The sequence below is a fragment of the Carassius auratus genome, unplaced genomic scaffold (genome assembly GCF_003368295.1).
Source record: "Carassius auratus strain Wakin unplaced genomic scaffold, ASM336829v1 scaf_tig00004433, whole genome shotgun sequence".
In the NCBI taxonomy this organism is placed as follows: domain Eukaryota; kingdom Metazoa; phylum Chordata; class Actinopteri; order Cypriniformes; family Cyprinidae; genus Carassius; species Carassius auratus.
The window spans coordinates 46,875-67,802 of NW_020523597.1; the positions used below are offsets into that span (position 1 = coordinate 46,875).

A 20,928-nucleotide genomic window follows, 5' to 3' on the forward strand; every position below is an offset into this window, starting at 1 on the left:
TTTGCTTTGCTGAAAGGGTGATGTGAACTTCATGCATGAGGTAATCACCTCACTGGGTGTTTTCTTTTTTTTTTTTTTTTTTTGACTTTAAGACTGAGTAAAGCCAAAGAGAGAGAGAGAGAGGGAGAGGACTATTGATCTTCATAAAGCCTAGCTTTCCCAACTGTGAATGCCAGCTCTAAGCTCAGAGATAAGATGCTTGCTTCACTTTACATACTTAGAGACACTTTAATGGCAAGTACATTCGAGTGAAACGCCAAGCAAGCACACCCACCTGCAAACATTACAAAAGCAAAGACCTGGAAGTGTTTCTGACATGATTTACAATGTTCACATTAAACTTTTTTTTTTTTGACTTTTTCTTTTATTTCCACATACAGTGGGGTCCAAACTTCTGAACTCACTAGTGAAAATGCCTTTATATATATATATATATATATATATATATATATATATATATATATATATATATATATATATATATATATATATATATTTTTTTTTTTTTTTTTCAGGTAGATTTCCATCATAAGAATCTTGAGTTGAAAATAAAATTAATAAATAAACTTAATATAAGGAAAAACATTTTTAAATAAATGTTAAAAATCTTTTCTTTTAATTAGAATAGCAACCTAGTGTATACCCTGAGATGTGTATTATTAATTTAACATAATATATTTTTTAAAGGTGACATATCTTTAAAATCTGACTTTTCCAGGTTTTTAAGTGCTATAATCAGTGCACCTACCAATCAAGGACATGTTAAGAAGAGTAACCCAGTAACTTTGTTTTGGTAAGCCTTTTTCTGCAAGCGTCTGAGAAAACAAGCACGTCCGGTCTCGCTCCCTTGGTGACATGGCATGAATTCAGCTTGATAAACATGATAATCAGAACCAAAACAGATGATTTTAGCACTGTAATGACACAGCTCTATTCTGAAAAGGGGACAGGAAGCAGCAGCTCATTTGCATTTAAAGAGACAGGCACGAAAAACAGCGTGTTTCTGCTTCCACTCAAAATAGGCATTTTCAAATTGATATAATAAATAATCTGTTTTTTTTTAGCTGAAACGTTACAGATGTATACTTGGGACACCAGAGACTTATATTACATAATGTAAAAAGGGGTATAATATGTCACCTTTAAAATTAAAATTCTTTAAATTAAACTTTTTTTCATTAATTCCCAGAATTTCAATGTAATGTCAGTTTTTTTTTCCTTCTCAGAACCCTGCATTTCTACAGGATTTTACTCTGTTCTGATCTGTCAGATGAGATTTTGTACTCATTTACTAAGACAGATTAGTTTTGATAAAGACCTTCAAAATATTTCTGACAATAGTGGCGTTTAATATTAAAATCATCTCTGTTTATTGGCATTGAGCCTATTTTGGTTCTTAGTGGGGAGTAGATTTTTGTATCTATGATGGAATTGAAATACATCTGCTTAACAGATTTAGCAGAGGTTATGATGACACAAAGCATTTTCAATAGCGAGGGCTCTTAGAGTCATTTATATAACATAAGCAGAAACCCTTACATAAAATCACTGATGTGACACAATCATGAGTACTGATAGATGAAAATGTAAGCTATTTTGCTTTATAACATTGAACAGTGTCTAGGGCACTTGTGGGTTAAAGCCACCAAAAAAAGTGAAGGCCTCACCCATTAATTGCACACAGAATGTCAGATAGAGTATTTCAGCCCTGGGTGGTGTGTTGGAAAGCACACATTACAAACCCTTTTCATCTTATCTACCATTGCCGTTTTGCCTTTGATAATGGTGAGGGCTGCCATATATCTGATTGTACTGCGGATGAGTTCAGAAGAACCAGCAGTTAACGTATTATGGCTATTTTTTATGTAGTAAAAGTCTGAATAACACTAATAAGACAAAACGATTAGCATTTATTTAATGAGATGTTAAGATCAATGTCTTTTGACTCTCTTTTGCTCAGTGTAAGCTGAAAGAGAGAATGCTATCGTCTGTGCAGATGTCTTCAAATGTTGTAAGATGGATGATACGATGAAACTCCTCAGGTAGAATACACTAAGTAGTGCTTCTACTGATGCAATGATGCAATGCGAAAACTGCTGATAATACTGAGGGAATTTATTTATGAATGCTTAAGCCCTATCCAGACAGGACTACTTTTACAGGGGGTCGTTAGAGAAATTTGTGTTTCACAGACATACTTGGTGATTTTAATCCCGTCCGAATTTGCTACATCAGTTTTTCTCACACAGCCTCTGTAAAAATTCCAGAGAAAATTACGTACTGTTTTTCAGCAAACTCAGTGGTCCTCTGAGAAAACTAATCCTGTCCGGATGCGAATGTCTGTGATTGCCAGTGATATTCTTTTCCACAACGCGTTTCTTTGTGTGTTTTGGCCAACGTCAGGTACCGTAGATGGTCTTACCACACCTATGTTTGATATATTTGGTCCCTGGCAAATAAATAATAATAAAAAAATAACAATAATAAAATCAAAAGCCAGATCACGTAAACTGCTAAGACTTGGCTTTTGTAGCAGCGTCAGGTAAGATTACTCGCGTTAATTTTCGCATTCAATTACATAATTTTTTAATTACAGATGTACCTTAATGAAAATTAAACATGGGTTTACTACACATAAAATAAAAATACAATAAAACATTAACTAAACTAAAGTAACCACACATTAACATTGTTTGCTATACTAGCCATTTAGTTTCACCAAGGTGTTTGTGCAATAATACTAATGGTAATCAATCTGAATGACTATACGCAATGCCCACAGACAGAGTGCATGATCTCTGTGACACTCAGATGTACATAACAGACCCTCCCACCTCTGTAATAAACATGGAGATGTTAGTCTTGTCCAAATTACATGAAAATCGCTTCCGTGTTCTTTAATTAGTGTGTTGTTAGTAAATCACCCGCAAAAATATCCAAGCCTATCTGCGGTGTTTTGGAATTGCGCTCTTGTACTTATTTGCCCTGTTTAGTAAAACTGGCCCTTGGTCTTAATTTTGAACAATTAATGCTTTCATATTTTGAAATAGTGTTGTTAAAAGTACCCACGTGATACCAGTTGGTACTAAAATAATAAAAAAAACTATTTTCTACCAATATTTGGGCACTGATGAACAGATTCTTAAGCATTGCTGAATGGCCATTGTGTTCACATAGTCAACTGTTGACTGTGATTGGCTACAATGATCCTCGCTTCACGCTCTTCACTGAGCGTTCACACAGAAGCAATTAAAAAGTTTTAAACATTTCAGAACCAACTGGTATTGCGGTTGGTACTTTTGACAACACTATTTTGATTGAAATATGGGAATGGGTATGTTCTAATCTACAAAATTTGGAACCACTATCCTGGCAAACTTTGGCAAACAGTTTTTTTTCTCCATAAATGTGTTGTTTTTTGTAAAAATGACTTGTAAAAATAAATCCAGCCACTCTTGAGATTTTATCATTTATGTGTGCAATATGCATCAGGTGGTCAGTGAACAGACTGTAGGCGGTCAGTGAGGCTGAGACTAGTGTCACGGTAATAAGGTGAAGAGGGATTTCAACCTATCACCTTCTGGTTATCAATCTTTTCACACTCATTTCCCAGTGGAGGTGCTACAGATGCTCTGTTACAGATCAAAGAGTTCAGGGTCCTCTGCTTCAAAAGCGATGGGGTTGTGGTAGCAGTCCAGCATAAGTATCTGGAGGCCTTTCTCTCTTTCCACACTCGCCGGCTTCTCTCCCCTCTCCCGGCTTGAGCCGATGATGCTGGCTTTCTCCATCGGTTGTGATCAGCTGCCAAGGTGGGCGGAAGCCCAGCGGGGGGTGAAGGATCTTCTAACGAGCTGTGAGAGGCAGGCTACAGGGGGCTGCGCGAAGCCAAAGAGTCACCAGAAAAGGGCTCTGGTTGGTATGTGTTTGTGTGTGTGTGTGCGGATGCGCTGGGTCAAACACTGACAGCCAGACAGAACAGAACAGCTCCCGCTGAGCTTCAGTCATCAGACACATGATCCCACACAGAGACCTTATTAACACGCTTGTCGCCATGTCAAGATGAGTCTCAGGTTGCTTGGCATACAGCATTGGCTCAAGTGTTGTTTGCTTCTAAGTGGTTAGCTGCAGTAAATGTTTGTATTGGCATCTGTGGTTCCATGAACCTTTAACATCCATACACTTTTTAATAAAGGTTCTTATAGGCATTGATAGTTCTAAATATCTTGAACATCCATGAAACCTTTCAAATGCAGAAAATGTTCTTTATGGTGGAAAAAGGTTCCTTACATTTTTTTTTTTAATGTTTTTCAAAATGGTTGGTTTGGGGAACCAAAAATGTTTATTCTATGTGTGAAGTGTGAAGTGTGAAACCTTTCCATTCCACAAAAGGTTCTTTATAGAGGTGAGAGGTTCATTAGAATATAAAATGTTCCTAGAACATTTGAAAATGCTCTAAGAAAACATTGCTCTTTTTAAATTTGAAAGGTTCTTTGCGGATGAAATCTTTCCATGGCAAGAAAGGTTCTTTCAAGAACTGTTGGTTCTTCTATTGCATTACTATGAAAAGGTTTTGGAACTAACGAGTACAAAACTATAAAACGAATGGCAAAACTTTTTTCTTTTTCTTTTTGATTTTAGATAGTAGACTTTGCCATCTTGGCTGATCTTAAAAGTTTTAGACACTGTTGAGATCTCTTCGAAGAACTCTAGAGGAGACAAGTCACAAGTAATCCAATATTTCTCATTGGTTGGTCTGTACAGCTTTATAACTAATCAGATTTTATGATACTATAACAGAAAACCATTTTATTATACTTCTGGCTCTAAATTTTGATTGGGCCAGCCAGGTATAAAAGCTGTTTTTGAAGCTGATGTATGCATACCTGTGACTTCACTTCAATTGAATCCAATATTTCTCATTGGTTGGTCCTTACAGCTTCATGGCTATTCCCTTCTTACAGTAATTTAACAGAAAACCATTTTATTATAGTTCTGGCTCTGAATTTTGATTGGATCAGCTATGTTTGAAGCTGTTTTCATTAGCTGATATATGCATACCTGTGACCACTGATCAGTTAAATTTGATAGAAATGAGCTAATTTGGTATGTTGCTCAGCAACCATAAACATCCTACAGATTGGATAATGAACGAAATAATTATTTCACAGGAATTTAAAATTAGGAGCAGTATTTCTCATCTGTGAGTCATTGGTGAACATTTTCATATCTGTAGCCTTTCATTCGTTTATTATAATAGAAAACTAGATTACTTGTGATTTGTTATTTTTTTTATAGAATATTTAAATCATTAGTGGTGGCCCTCATTATATAAAGCAGTGTTTTATGAAAATTAAGAGTTTTTTTTTTTTTTTGTACTAACAGTACCCCCTTACTTTGGTAAAACCCCTTACTTTGGTAAAGCTTTACTTTAATGCTACTTATAATAAACTGGTGGCATTAAAAGGTTAATTGGGCATAGATGCATCTGCTCATGCTCAGACGCCAGGCATTGCACAGAGACCAAACGAGAAATGAGATTCCGCTGATATGATCTGTCCTCTGTCAGAAGCTTCATGTGCTTTATTAAAATTCATCCCATCGTATGCAAAGCCGAATTCATTTTCTCTTCCAATTAAGTGACCTGCGTGCCAGCTCTCTTTCTGTCGAGCTGTTGTTCCCGTCTTTGACACGCACACACAGTCACACAGTCTTTCCCTTCTCAGGGTTTGATCAGTGCTGAACAATAGGCTATCTTTCCAGAGCACAGATTTCTCATGATTGCTGCACTCTGCTCCTCTAAAGCGGAACTCCAGAAAATTGGGGGAGGTTGGCAGAGCAGGAAGAGGTGTAAAATATTGCTTTATTTTCACATCTTTTCATACAATGGCAGACGGGACCAAAAAAAAAAAAAAAAAAAAAAAAACCTGATTAATCACTCAGAGAAACATGTTACTTAGAGGTTGCTCTTTTTTAATCATTAGTTTCCAGTTTTGTTTTTCTCAGATGTTTTTGCTGTAACTCTTAGAAGGGACAGAAATACATACAAATTAGACAAATGTTGACTTACAGTATTCATGAGTATTGCTTATAAAATGTATTTAGATACTGTAGCACAGAAAAGCTTGGTTTGGGGAGAAGTTCATACTGGCTTTGAGTAAATATGTTTAATAGTAAATATGCACAGTTTATGAAATTGTTGAGATTTTGTAGAGATCAATGTGGTCTTTTTCTTAGAATAAATATCAGAGAAGCTGAAGACTAGAATGTTGAACTTTTTAATAACTATATAATTTGTTCCAGATTACAAATTAATGAAAGTTTATTTCACAGCAATCCTAACGAAGCCCATTTTCACAATGTAATAATAAAAAAATAAAAATCTGACCCCCCCCAACAATTCTGCCTTTTTTTGTCTCAAACGTCAGAGAAAAGAGGTTCAAATTACAAGATATAAACAGAATTGTGATACAAACTTATGCAACTTTTTTCCCCTCAGAATTCTGTGTTTATTTCTGACGATTTTGACTTAATGTTTTCTCAGAATTGCAAGGAAAGAAGTGTGAGAAAAAAAAAAAAAAAAAACTAGAAACAGGCTTCCATAACTCCTGGAATGAAAAATGTAGATGTTAAAAACTTTCAGTATTAAAATCATTCGTGATTTGTGTGGGATTTTACTGATCTTTTCTGAAACTCTTGTGGAAATGTGAGATTACTGAGGTCTTTTTTCTCAGTAGAAGAAACTGACAAGCAGGAGACTCCAAAATATGCATGTCATCTTATTGCTATCTAGGAAAAACTGTTGAGAAAATAAAGAAATTGTTTATTTCTCTTTCCTATTGAAATGCATGCTGACTTCATAGTTTAGAGATATTATAGGGTCTTTATGTCAAAGAAAAGATCTGAATTGTAGCAGATATCAGCTAAATCCTTCTTTTGATGTCTAGAAGAAATACCTGAGATATTCAAAAAGATCTCATTTGTGTTTTTGTTTTCCTGTGGGGGAGGAAGCAAAAAGATGAGCTGAGGGGAAAGGGCTAGACAGAAGGGAATGATAGAAAAGGATGGAGGGAATGCAGTAAGGAGAGATGTTTAGTATGGATTCTGTCTTATTGTGTTTCTGTGCGTGTGTGTCAGTGGGAGTGATGCTGAGGCTGGTCATTGCTCCAGGCAACTACTGCGGATGTGTTGATGTTTCTTTTTTTTCCCTTTCTGTATTTCAATCCATCTCTCTTAGTCTGTACCCTTCTCTCTTTTATGGAGATTTTAGCACTCTGTTTTGCCATTAGGTGCTGATTAATCTTGAATAAGCAGCCTGAAAAATGCTGCTGCCATCACTTAGCGTGAGGAAAAAATGCTGTCTGGATCTACATCCTCCAGAACAAGCAGAGCCTCCCTCCCAGCCACTGGAGCAAAAGTCTCCACATTTTTCTTCAAAAACATCTTTAGGCTGACATATGCAGTGCATCACTGTTTCGTAGTGCAAATGGGCTAGAAATGGGATTTCACATTGTGCCACATTTTGGTTAGTGTTGTTGGGAATACAGTAAATGTGCAAATGGCTCTCATTCTTGGCCTGGGCAAACTCAGGTGAACCTGTAAATATAAAATGTAGCTAGAATTTACCCTAAAGAAATGGGAGGTGAACAGTTACAACATTTTATACATAGGCAAAAATGTTAGAATATGTATGGAATTAGTAATGCACGACAATGCCTGTTTTGTATAGTTTTCATTTTATACAACATAGTTTTTAGTTCACTTGAAGAATTTAAATCCCTCAGGTTGTTCCAAACCTGTATGAACAGTTGCTGTTACCTACTGACTTGCATGGTATGAGAAAAAAAAAACAATGGAAGTAAATGGAGACCAGCAACTGTTGTTACCCACAAAATATATTATTTTATGATACACAGAAGAAAAAAGCTTGGTAACACTTTATTTTAAGGACTCCTTGTCACACGTAACATGTACTTACTTTTTTTTTTTTTATAAAAAAGACTTGTGCATAATTACATGCAAGTAACCCTAATCCAAACCCTAATTCTAAGCCTAAACATATAGTAAGTATATGTAGTTATTTAATATTACTCAGTAAGTGTACAATTACACTGCAACAAGGACACCTTAACATAAAGTGTAATTAAAAGCTCATACATATTTGAAATATATTGAGGGTGAGTAAATGATAAGATAATTTTCATTTTAAGGTAAACTATCACCTTTAAATGAATTTTACTTTGGTTTGAAAAAACTATTATGATTCTTGCAAATATATTTTTAGAATTTTATATCATCCATTAGTCCATCCGTAATCATGCTGTAATTGAGGATTCAACCAAGGAGGTCTGTAATACTTTTATGCAGATATTAAAGACCTTCTTAATCAGAAAAAAAAAATACACTGACAAAATGTTATTTATCATAAATAAATCTTTGTGATTTGTTGATACATTTTGTAAGAATACATGGCTACGTTTGATTGGCTGTTGGAGAAATGCTTCTTGACTGCGGTTATGTCATCTACCAGCAGGGTTAAATGGTTAAAACCTGACCCCCTCATAGCACCAAATGTCTGTCTGGTGAGAGGTTTATAGAATGAGTTTTTCATCTTTCTCTTTTTCCTTTTCCTATTAATTAATTATTTTTTTTTTTTTAATCCAGCCCCGCATCTCTGCTGTGTTGATATGTCTTAAATGATTTATGATAACATTTTCAGTGAGGAAAACATCTCCTTTTAGAGCGTTTAAAAATGCATGCGTGCATTGTGTGTGAAAAATATAACCAATGTAAATTATGTAGCAGTTTTTATGTTTTATCATATGAATGATTCATGATAATCATAGGATTTTGTACATCATGTCTTTCTCATTCTCTCTGTCTCTCTCAGGTCAACACACAGTTGTTACAAACACAATACACATACATGGTTCCTGCATCCAGAAGCCTGTTTCTGTAATGGGACGTTTCGATGGATAGATAAATAGAAAAAGGTCAGAATTTTGAGATTAAATGTCACAATTACTTTGTACTGTATGTTAAAACTTTATAAGAAATACCGCTTTTAAATATCAAGCAGTAAAGATTTTTTATACACCTAAAAATAGTTGAAAGGCAATCATACATTATAAATGGATTAAATACATTGCAATCATTAGTATTGCTCACTCCTTGATCATAAAATGAGATCATATTGATCTAATATGATCATTAGAACATCATTGTTGGTAATGTTTCCCATCTCAGGACTGAGGCAGATTCACACCCCTGCATAAAGAACCACAGAGGGTTACATGGCATACGTGTGATGGTTTAACCGAGCGCCTCACTTCATTAAGGGCTGTGGTGGGGTGAAACGCCCATACTCTCTCAGACATGCTTGATTAGTGAGTGTTTGTCTTGGGGCTGCTCTTCACAGTGAAGTGCATGGCAAATGCTTCCTGTCAAAGTGACTGACAGCACTCTTCAGCTTCCTCATTACAGTAGCTATCATTATACTTTTCATGAGTGTTTGTTGTGCATACACCATCTACTTGATATTCAGTGTGGTCACTTGTCATTTAGAATAATACAAAGTGACTTTTTGTTTGGTGTATTTAAATAACTAAAAAGGATTTTAATGGGATCAGTGATATTTTACATCAGTATGTGTGTGGGTCTGAAGATTGCATTTTGGGAGGGATTGCTGATGTTGTTTCATTAGATTAGAAGATTAGAAGATTATGTAGGATACCGGATCACATGCATGGTTTATTTAGCCAAACAAGTGCAGATTAATATAGATCTTCAAATAATGCTTAGGCTTACAAATCTATATTCTTAGAATTCTATATTGTTAGTTCTTAAATTCTTGTAAAGAATAGACAGTAGATTTGCAGTTTGATTTTCATGTAAACATGTCTTAACATTTAGCATTCTGTTAGAATGAGTCAAGAAAGACGTGCATCACATCTGATATTGCCACTGATTCATCCATTACACTGGTGCATTGTGGGGTGTAGTATTCCACACAGTTGCCAATGTAATAGGTCACCTGGGTATTCTGTGCATACAGAAAATGTGCATACTGTGCACAGTATGCATATTGCAGCAGTATGCAGCATGGTAGCATTCTGTTTATAAGCCTGAATTAAATTCCAAAATAAAAGTCATCAGTGTATACAAGATATGAAACTGTGGTTGCATCCAAAATCACATAATATCCAACTAGGTACTTCCTTTGAGTCAGTAATTGATTTGTAGCCACAGAAATGTATGTTCTATCAGTATAGCCAATACTATGCCTGTGTGAAGTACTCTTTTTTTTTTTTTTTTGCATTATACAGGTGCTTTTCCTTTTTGGAATTTTCACTGTGAACACACTACACTGTTTATACTACAGAACAGCATAGAATAGTGCATAAGTTGTACATGACTTGGGACATACTTTGTGAATTCAGACATATAACTATTTTCATATACTGCTTCTCGCCTTTTTAATTTGAAAGTATTTTAGGTGAAAGTTGTGAAGCCTTCATCAGAACTTATTAAATGGAAATGCTGAAGTCATGCATTCAAACTGGATTGGAAGAAGAACAAAGTAAAAAGTAAAAAAAAAAAAAAAAAAAGTTTTATTTTCTTTATATAGACTGACATTTTGTCAAAAACATGTCTTTCTTTTTTGAATATTTTTTTTATCACTTAGCTGACCTTAATGAAGCATGAAATATGCAGGATAATTAGGCCTATTGTTCAGAAGTTTGTCTCTATTTAAGTTTGTACAAGAATTGAGAAATGCAAATGTGGTAATTCTCAATTCTGCATTCATAAATGATAAAGAAGGGTGATGAAAGAGAAGATTTATGGGTGTTGTAAGCTGGGATCATGAACACGTTTAGTTTATCTGTGGTTTTCTTTATGAATATCTGTCACAAAACAACTAAACAGGTTCAATCAGCATCTGTGATGAGGTTGTCATTTTCACAGGTAAAATGGGCAGATTTGTTAACTTTAATGATGTAAAAATGCGGCTTGGATAATTGCTGATAACTACTAGGAACTATCTGATCAAGCACTTTAACAACTTGCTTTAGATTCCTATACAGTGTAGGTTTTTAGACCATACAGATAACACGGATACGATTGTGGTTTTTCTACACTGATCATTGCATAACCATGTGGCTTGAACACATTATTCAGTTCATCTTGAGGCAAAACCTAATGCACATCTGCCGAGGCCTCTTATGCTTTACTGCACTGGTGAAGAGTCAGGGCTCATGAATCAGATCCAATGGCATGAATCATACACTCTACATACTATTCCCTGTTGTTCATATGCACAACACATCAGTCTCCATTACAGCATCATTTCTCTCTGTCTCTCTTGCTCTTTCTTTTCGCCTGCCCTTTCTTTCTTGCTCACTCAAATCTCACTGCTTTGTCCTGTCCGCAGGGTGAAATGAAAATCAATAGTGAAGACTTGCAGTGTGGGGAAAAACACGATCTTTGCATTTGCTGTGTGACTGGGCAGCAGCATCGGGTCTGTGGTACTCTTGTGAGTTTCACTGTGTGCCGAAGATAGTTTCACTGGATGAGTCTTTCACATGAGAGCAAGGAGGTATTTTATCTTGCCCAGCCATGTTCAAATGTCATCTTTCCATCATCTTTTACACTCAAAGGAATGCCCAAAAATAAACACACTCTTATGTTGTTTCAAACCTGTACGATTATCTTTCTTCTGAGAAGCACAAAAGTTGATGTTAGACTGGATATTGACACCAGACTAAACACTAAAACTATGATTTTCATTATCAGAAATAAAGCTGAAATAAACTGTAAATATAGTTTTTTTTTTTTTTTTTTTATATACGCAAAATAAAATCTCTGATTGCCTTGGCAGCTAACTACTTACAAAAATGACTCAGACTGAATAAAGTTTGAAATAAATTCAAGCTAAATAGAAATATAAAAATTTAAATCTACAAAATCATATATACTAAAGCGGTTACTAATAGTTAAAAAAAAATCTAAATGAAAACTGAAAATATAAAAATAAAAGGTAATTCAAAATATTAACACATTATTTAATAGTATATAATAAATACTGTTATGATATAATAATATAACAAAAGCTCCAAAAATGACTAGAAAGCACAATAGGTGTCATAAATAAAGGTAAAATGGTATGTGCATGAAACAAACAAGTTAATTGTTTATAGTAAATCTACCCTTTCATCACATTTCTTCCCTTTCACAAATTTTGTGTGGTATGGTTTCTGTTGTGATGGAAGGGGAATTTTTCAAAGCTTATGTCTTTGAGGCTTTGAAAATAGTACTTGATTCATGATGTAACAGCCCTTAATAACTATTCAGTTGCATGAAAAAGTGACGTGAAAGTGAAAAAAGTATGTAATGCATCGTATGGAATGACATTAGGGTAAATAAGCAATAACAAATGATCATATTCAGATATACTGTCCTATTCAGAAAGATGACATAATCAATGATCATGGTTCTTCTGGTCATTTCAGGACTAATGCTCAGACCGATCCTCCTGATTTCATAGTCTGATGTCAGCTTCTCTTACCATTTAATGATGGCTGATTTTAATGCAGTACTCTCTGTGAGTGCAGAGTTGTTAGACCCCGTATTGTGTCATTACATACTCAACTCAGCATAATTATATAATTAAATATTATACAGTTCCCCCACTGGGTCAGGGTCTTGCAAAAGCGTTCCCTGTTCACACACACACGGTCATTATGAAACAGCTCTTCTGCGCACCCACACAGTTCTAATGGAGAGTGAAGGACTCTACATTAGGAAAGAATGCATCACACCGTCGAGAGAAGTGTGAGAAAGTGAGACAAGGAAGATGTTGTGTTGAAAACCCTTGAAATCGAAGATGAAAAGGGCATATTGGGTTTAGAAAGAATTAATGTTTTTCTTAATTTGCCTCTAATAAAGTGGAGTTAAAATAGTTCCTGTAGTGTGCATGACGTTTGTTAGCCATGTGTTTTGCCTGAAATAAACCCACACTCCTTTAGAGACGGCATCGATCTATTTTGAGCTGTGTTGCCATGAGCACTTATTATAAGCTACTTTTGGCCTTGTCTTTCTTTTGTATTTTAATATTGGGTAAAAACAAAAATACATAAATATTCTGTTGTAGTACAAATTATTTTCCAGGTAATAATTTAATCAGTTAATTTGGTAATGATTTTGTTTGGGGAAAAACCTTGCCTTTATAAAATCATCCTTGTATTTTTTGTATTTATTTATTTTTTTACACACAGTATAAATGGATCTTTATACATTAAACTATGTGACTTTTTAAATTTATCTAAAACTTCTTAATACATTGGTCTTAAACATCCTTTTTTTTTTTTGTCTGCACAAATACAGCAAATGTTCCTAATTAATGCTGCAAAAGAATGATCTGACAAAAATCTGGGATCTGACTACACTGATTTTGAACTTGAGAATGTTACTGATGTGTTACAAAACTGCTGATATCTTACATCTGACATAGGGTTTTGTTTGTGCAAGATGAACTGTTTATCACACTTCCTGAAATGACTGCAGGATAACCAATGGCCTGCTGTTATCACATGCATTCTGGCTGCGCTAAGCACTGGTGTTTGATAAACATCTACAAATGCAATTATGCTCTAAATGAATAAAGGCCTACTTTGCTTAAAATTGTAGTTCAAAGGCACAGTAGTATATTAATCACACACTTCCTATTTTTCTCTCTCCTTTCCCTAGGTGTAAAAATGGAAAAACTGCTTGTCTGCTTGTTGGTTATCGGAATGGCAGTGAAGGCCCAGATCTGTCCGAAGCGCTGTGTATGTCAAGTTTTATCCCCCAACCTCGCAACACTCTGTGCCAAAAAAGGTCTGCTCTTTGTTCCGCCCAACATCGACAGGCACACAGTGGAGCTCCGGCTAGCGGATAACTTTGTCACCAGCATAAAACGGAAAGACTTGGCCAACATGACCAAGCTGGTGGACCTTACTTTGTCAAGGAATACAATAAGCTTCATCACTCCACATGCATTTGCGGACTTGGAGAACCTACGAGCCTTGCATCTAGACCACAACCGGTTGACGCGAATAACCAACGATACCTTCAGTGGCATGTCTAAGCTGCATCACCTGATTCTGAACAACAACCAACTGACCCTCATCCACATGGGAACCTTTAACGACCTACTAGCCCTCGAAGAACTGGACTTATCCTACAACAACTTGGAGACCATCCCCTGGGAGGCCATTCAAAAGATGACCAGCCTACACACTCTTAGTCTGGACCACAACATGATCGAATACATTCCTGAGGGGACTTTTTCCCTCCTACAGAAGCTCAACCGCTTGGACGTGACCTCCAACAAGCTCCAGAAGCTTCCGCCGGACCCACTTTTCCAGCGGGCGCAGGTTCTGGCTACGTCTGGCATAATGAACCCCTCCTCTTTTGCTCTGAGCTTTGGAGGGAATCCTTTACACTGCAACTGTGAGCTTCTGTGGCTTCGGCGGCTCAATCGCGAGGATGACCTGGAGACCTGCGCCACACCTTTGCACCTTTCTGGACGCTATTTCTGGTCCATCCCGGAGGAGGAGTTCCTTTGCGAGCCGCCCCTCATCACCCGCCACTCTCACGAGATGAGGGTCCTGGAGGGCCAACGGGTTGCGTTGAAGTGCAAAGCTAGGGGAGATCCAGAACCTGCCATTCACTGGATATCTCCCGATGGGAAGTTGGTTTCAAACTCGTCTCGCACGCTGGTTTACAACAATGGCACGTTGGACATTCTGATAAGCACAGTAAAGGACACAGGCTCTTTCACGTGCATTTCCTCGAATCCCGCTGGGGAGGCCCACCAGACCATTGAGCTCGTCATCATCAAGCTTCCACACATTAGCAACAGCACCAATAACATCCAGGAGCCTGACCCAGGCTCTTCTGACATCTCCACTTCGACAAGGGCAGGAGCAAATGGCGGCAACCACACTGTCGATGCCAAGACCACCTCCGATAAGAGGGTGGTTATGGCAGAAGCCACCTCGTCCACAGCACTCATCAAATTTAACTTCCAGAGGAATATACCTGGAATACGCATGTTTCAGATTCAGTATAATGGAACCTATGATGACTCTCTTGTTTACAGGTGAGAAATACTTACTTTTGCATTTCCTGTGTTCCTGTTGCTCAGAGGTAGAGTATTGAGATAGCAGCGCAAAAGGTCATGGGTTCAATTCCCAGGGAACATGCATACTAATAATAACAATAAAAATATATATATAGCCTGAATGCACTGTAAGTTGCTTTGGATAAAAGCGTCAGCTAAATGTAAATGTGCATTTAGCAGATGCTTTTAACAAAAATCAACTTACAGAAGAAAGAGTATTTGTAATATACAATGGCTGGTTTATTAGAAAAGTATATTATAAGGAAGTAAGCTAGATGTTATAAATTTTTAAGTGGATGTTGAACAGTTGTTGTTAGTCATTGTTGGGTTTTTTTGGGAGGGGGGGGGGGGGGGTTGGCTTTCACTGCAAAACATTTTTTTTTTCTTCCTTAGTATTTTTGTCTTGTTTTATAGTAAAAATATCTACAAATTCTGGAATCAAGATGTGTTTACTTTACAAGTAAAATTACTCAAGACATGATTTCGTGTTTTATGAAAAAAAAAAAAAAATCCAAATTATTATTATTATTATTATTATTATTATTATTATTTATTATTATTGATCAAATAGCAACCTTCTTTCTTGAAACCAACACTGAAGTGACTAAAGCTGCAATTCATTGACTGTCCGCTAGAGGCTGGCTCTAAAAGAGAGTCAGTCCCATAGGCTACCCGTGTTAAAACGCACAACTTTACAGCAAAAACAAATATATATGTGTGTGTGTGTGTGTGTGTGTTTAAAGCCTGGTACAAAAAGTGGTCTTGGTCTGTGAGGTGGTGAATTTTTGTATAGCTCATCCTTTTAAATTATGTTAAGCCTTAAAGTTCTGCATAATTAGGGGGATGGCCACTTGGGTGACAGGTGTATTGCCACTGCTGTCACCACAGTCACTGAATTAGACTGTGTGTACGATACAGTAAATTAGTATCCCTCTTTTGATATCACATTGTTTTAAATCTATAAACAGAATGGCCATAGCTATTGAAACTGCTTGACCCTTCTCAAACGCAACTCATTTCAGATTGAATTTTAGGTCATAATTAATACAATAGCAGTGTGAAGTAAACACCATCAATGCTTCATCCAATAAATTCATCAGTATTTCACTAAATGTGTACAGCTCTGGACATACTTTTTTATGTGTAAATAATGCAGCACAAAGATTAAAAAAATGGGCTGATATATCAGTATGTGGTTTGTAGATTGAAATTTTACAATAGACTCTCAGACCAACCAGCAAAAGTAGTAGGAACGATTTGGTTTAAAGGGCAGTTGAAAAAACACAATCAGTCTAGATGCATGATTGAACCGACTTTTGCCCTTTGAGTCAACAGCAAGGTGCTATATAGGCCAGTTGAGAAAAAGATCTTATATTTAGTACATTAGCACAAAAATCCATCACCAGTTTGTGTTGTTCTAATGGATGGATGGATCAATGCTGTGCTTTCTTTCCATGTGAGATGGAAAAGAAATCCATTTCTAATTTTCTCTTAAATGAATAATGCTGGTGTTTTTTGGTGTGTTAGTTTTTGCAGCCTAGCTCTTAGACTGTGCAGTGTTTTTGTCTATCTTTGGTTGGGATTCTTCATACCTGAGCCTTTAGCCTTCAGCCTTTTTTTTCTAACTATAATGCTACACTTCAGTGTTAGGTGTTTATACTTTTAAAGTTTTTATATTTGATAATTTTAGAGTTTTTCAGGACATATTTTCTATCCAAGATTTTGCTAGGATATGCAGAGATAAGTATAATTTCCTAAAAATGTTAAATCAAAATGGTTTTATTAAAATCTTGCTGTTTATTTAAGCATAATAGTCTGAGTGGGAAATGGTACTGTCTCTTTAACTGACTAATGGCGGACAGAGTGAGGGTTTGGAAGACAGAAGAGAGTTTGATAACATAGTGCTGTTTGTCATTTGTTCTCTATTGCAGCTATTTCTGCTGAAAGATACAGCTTGAAACTAGCCTAGTCCGGTTTTACCAGGTGTGGTTTGATTTTTGAAAGAGGTTTTGGGTATTTGGAAGACTGAATACAATCCATGAACCTTTTTGATTCAGATTAGCAAAGGTGTATATCAAGAGCATATTAAAGTGTAAAACTAAATAATAACTGTAGTTTATAGCGTTGATAATATCCAGTCACCATTGTGTGTGTTAGCCAATCTGTTTTAGTGCTATCTCAAACAGTATTTTCTTTCACATACTCTGTGCTCATTAATACATTCTCATAATTACGTTCTTTGCAGACCCGCTAGGGGGAATCAAAAAGAGATTCATTTTTTGGCTGACTTTATCTCAATGGGCTGCTGCAAATGAGCCACAGTCGGCTAATTACAATAACACACACTGGCCATGAGCATTCCTGTTCAATGAGACACACTGCAGAAGCAAAGCCATTACCTCATCATTTGTGTACAGAGCACATTGTGTGGGAAGCTCTTTTCACAAATGATGAAAATGAAGCCCACAGAAAGACTACAGATACATCTCGACCTATTTTTTACTAGAGAAGCAGCTGGCTGATACCCCTTGTTGTTATCAAGTGCTCCCTTCTCAGTTAACACATTTAGCAACAGAACGGTCACAGTGAAACATAGACTATAATCGAATTTTCACCACATAAACAAGGCCAGTGGAATTTGTTTCTGCGATAAAGATGCAGAAAAGTGCTGTGAACTTGTTACACCCCATACGAAAGGAAAATATATTTACCAATATATTTCTTACATTTTGTGGTAATATGTTATTTTCCCTTTTTATTTTCTAATATATTATATATTTGAATACATTTAATAATATATTAATGATACATATATTATATAATATATTTCAAAATATACAAATGATTGCCACTTTCAATATATTGCAATATATTGGAAAAAATAAATATATATAAGAATATATGCCTATTATATTACATGATATTTTCCAATATACTGCAATATATTTTTGTTTCATAAGGGACATGCATTCACAGCAGTGTTAACTCGGCGGTAAAGTTGCTCTTTCATTATTTGCATGTGCTTTTAAATGTTTCATTCGCGTGTATACAACGTGTAAAACGTGTAAAACCTGTCAAACAGCACCTGATTATTGAACTAACTTATCTTTTGCGCTAATACTCCCAAAACACACAAGGTTTACATGTAGACTCAAGTTGGTTTATGTCTAAAATGAAAGTAAACAGTTAATAGAAAAAACTTATATATGCCTGTATAATAGATGCATGCAGGTCTTACAGGGACAGTAGGCCTATTAAACAAAGAAGATATTTTGAAGAATGTGGTTAACAAACAGTTGCTGGTCCACATTGAATTTGGTAGTAGCAAAAAATACTATGGAAGTCCATGTGGACCAGTAACTGTTTGGTTTTTCGACATTCCACAAAATAGCATTTATGTTCAGAAGAAGAAAGAAACTCATTTAGGTTTAAATCCAGTTTTGAGTGAGTAAATGTTGGTATAAAAATAAAACACTATGACAGAATTGACAGACACTGATAGAAAATTTTATTTTTGGATGAACTATTTAACGTTAATAAAACAACAAAACATAAAGACATTTTTTTTTTCTTTTTTTTTGTTACCTTGAAAGACCTTATCTTTATAATAGATAAATTAGTTTAGCTGTAATGCTCAGACAACTTACAAAATAGTAAAACCAACATGACAAAGAATTGTGATAAAATCGTGAATCGTGATATTTAGAAAAATATGTCATATGATATTTTTTCCATATCACCCACCCCTAATTTCACCACTCATAATTGTACCTTCTCTAACACACACACACACACACACACACACACAACTTAAAAAGGGCATTACCAGTATTCTTTTTAAAATTATTTGAATTTTGACCTTTGAATTGAGACCTTTGAATTTTTTTTTTACATTTTTTTTTTTTTTGTACTTTATTCAAGTGCCATTGGAAGTGAATTCACTCAATTACATTTATAAGAAAATCATACTTTTTAATCATTGTAATTTCATTGAGATCTTCAAAGTACATAATTCACTACTCATCAGAAAATGTGTTGATGTCTCAGAGGTGTAAAATACTTGAGTTAATTATGCTTCATAATTTTATGGGAGAAATGTTCTCATGTTCTATTGAAACTAAAGACTCAGTTATATTTCTAAGGCAGAAAATCACACCGTTTAGTTCCTTTAATTTAATTTAGACCTTCAAAGTACACACACACACACACACACACACACACACACACACATATATATATATATATAAATATATTTATTTATTTATATGTGTGTGTGTGTGTGTGTGTGTGTGTGTGTGTGTGTGTGTGTGTGTGTAAAATGTGATTGGACACAATTATGGATGAATGTAGTTTTTGATCTAAAACAGTGCATGCTATAACCCTAAGTAAATCTGGCTTTAAATGATCAATGATCAGTATAAAAAATAACTACAACATCAACAAAACTGTGCTAAAAAGGACTCTTCTACACAGTTTGAGCATCAGAGTTACTTTAATGAGAAATCCCCTGCTGATTTCATCACTCTTTTTCACAAGCCAAGTAAGTAGCACTCTTGAGGCTACTATTAAATATTAAGCACAATTAAATGTGGAAACTTTTTACTTTCGCTCAAGTACGAATTTAGCTGAACACTTGGCTTTTAATTTGTGTAAGATTGTGTGCACTATAATTGAAATCCCTCTGTCCTTTTTTTTTAACCCAGTATTTGTTGTCATTGCCAAGCATTGTAAACTTTTCAACTTCTTTGCGTTCACAGTGCCAGCTGCCTGCTAGTATCGAGAAACTCCTCCACAAAAAGGAAACTTATGCTATCCAGACGAAGCGACACTAATAGAATCTAGGCAGAGAGCTAATTAGATGTTACATTTAACAATGAAGCATCTAGAAATAGGATATATATATATAAAAATCTCACTGCATAAAATTAGTAATTACTCAAAAACTAGAACCATGCAAATATTGTCAGCTATTTTGTGAAATGTGACCCTAGCAACTAGCTTCTTGACACCATTAAACACACTTTGAGTTACTCAGAGCAACCCTGCAATTAAAATGCTTGGCTCATTCATTTGTATGTACGACGGCGGCTGCTCTCACCACTGAAACGCTTTGACCGGCTGTGGCGCGAGGCAGCTTCTACTGAGAACCTTTGTGCTCCAAATCCAGTCGGTTTGCATGGGGAAATCACAGAGCACTTCTTTCAGCTGGCTGAATGAGCTGAATGTTTGCCAGGCTGCAGAGGAGACAGGTGGGGCGCGTGGGGAAGGATGATAAGAGATGCCATTGTTCACGTCTGAAGCGAACGGTTCAGAGAGTGATAGCAGACCCCAGGCTCCTGCAGGTACAGCAGGACTTCCATAGAGCACCGAAGCAGATTTACCACGGCTTCAGATTTGTGCTCTCTAGATTATGTGATTAAACATGCCTGCAGCAGAGTAAACATGGTAGAGATAAGAGATAGTCCTGATATCATAGTTTGTTTGACGTGTTTATTGTAACATGCTCAGTATAGTATAATGCATACTCTGCATGCTTCGTGCCTGAGCCCGATGCAAAAAAAAATAAATGTAATAAAAATTTCCTACTTGAATATTAGCATATTTATCAGCAGAGCCCTCCGATGGGCAATCTTTTTTTTTTTTATTCTACTCTCTGCTTAGATTATGAAAATCATATATTTGTCTGGGATTTTGATTTCTGAACACAAATCAAAATGACAATCATACCAGTGGACCCCTTGAAGTAATACCAGTTTTTTTTTTTTTTT

The 20,928-nt window shown here is 35.7% G+C and overlaps 1 protein-coding gene across 1 annotated transcript in view; it reads left to right on the forward strand.

The window, feature by feature from the left end:
* Positions 1-20,928, forward strand: part of LOC113070469 (leucine-rich repeat and fibronectin type-III domain-containing protein 5-like) — a 56,957-nt gene that overhangs the window by 33,502 nt on the left and 2,527 nt on the right. The window contains exon 2 of the mRNA XM_026243752.1: positions 13,744-15,139. Coding sequence (XP_026099537.1) covers positions 13,752-15,139 — 1,388 coding nt within the window. The 5' untranslated portion in view covers positions 13,744-13,751. The remainder of the gene's footprint in view (positions 1-13,743; positions 15,140-20,928) is intronic.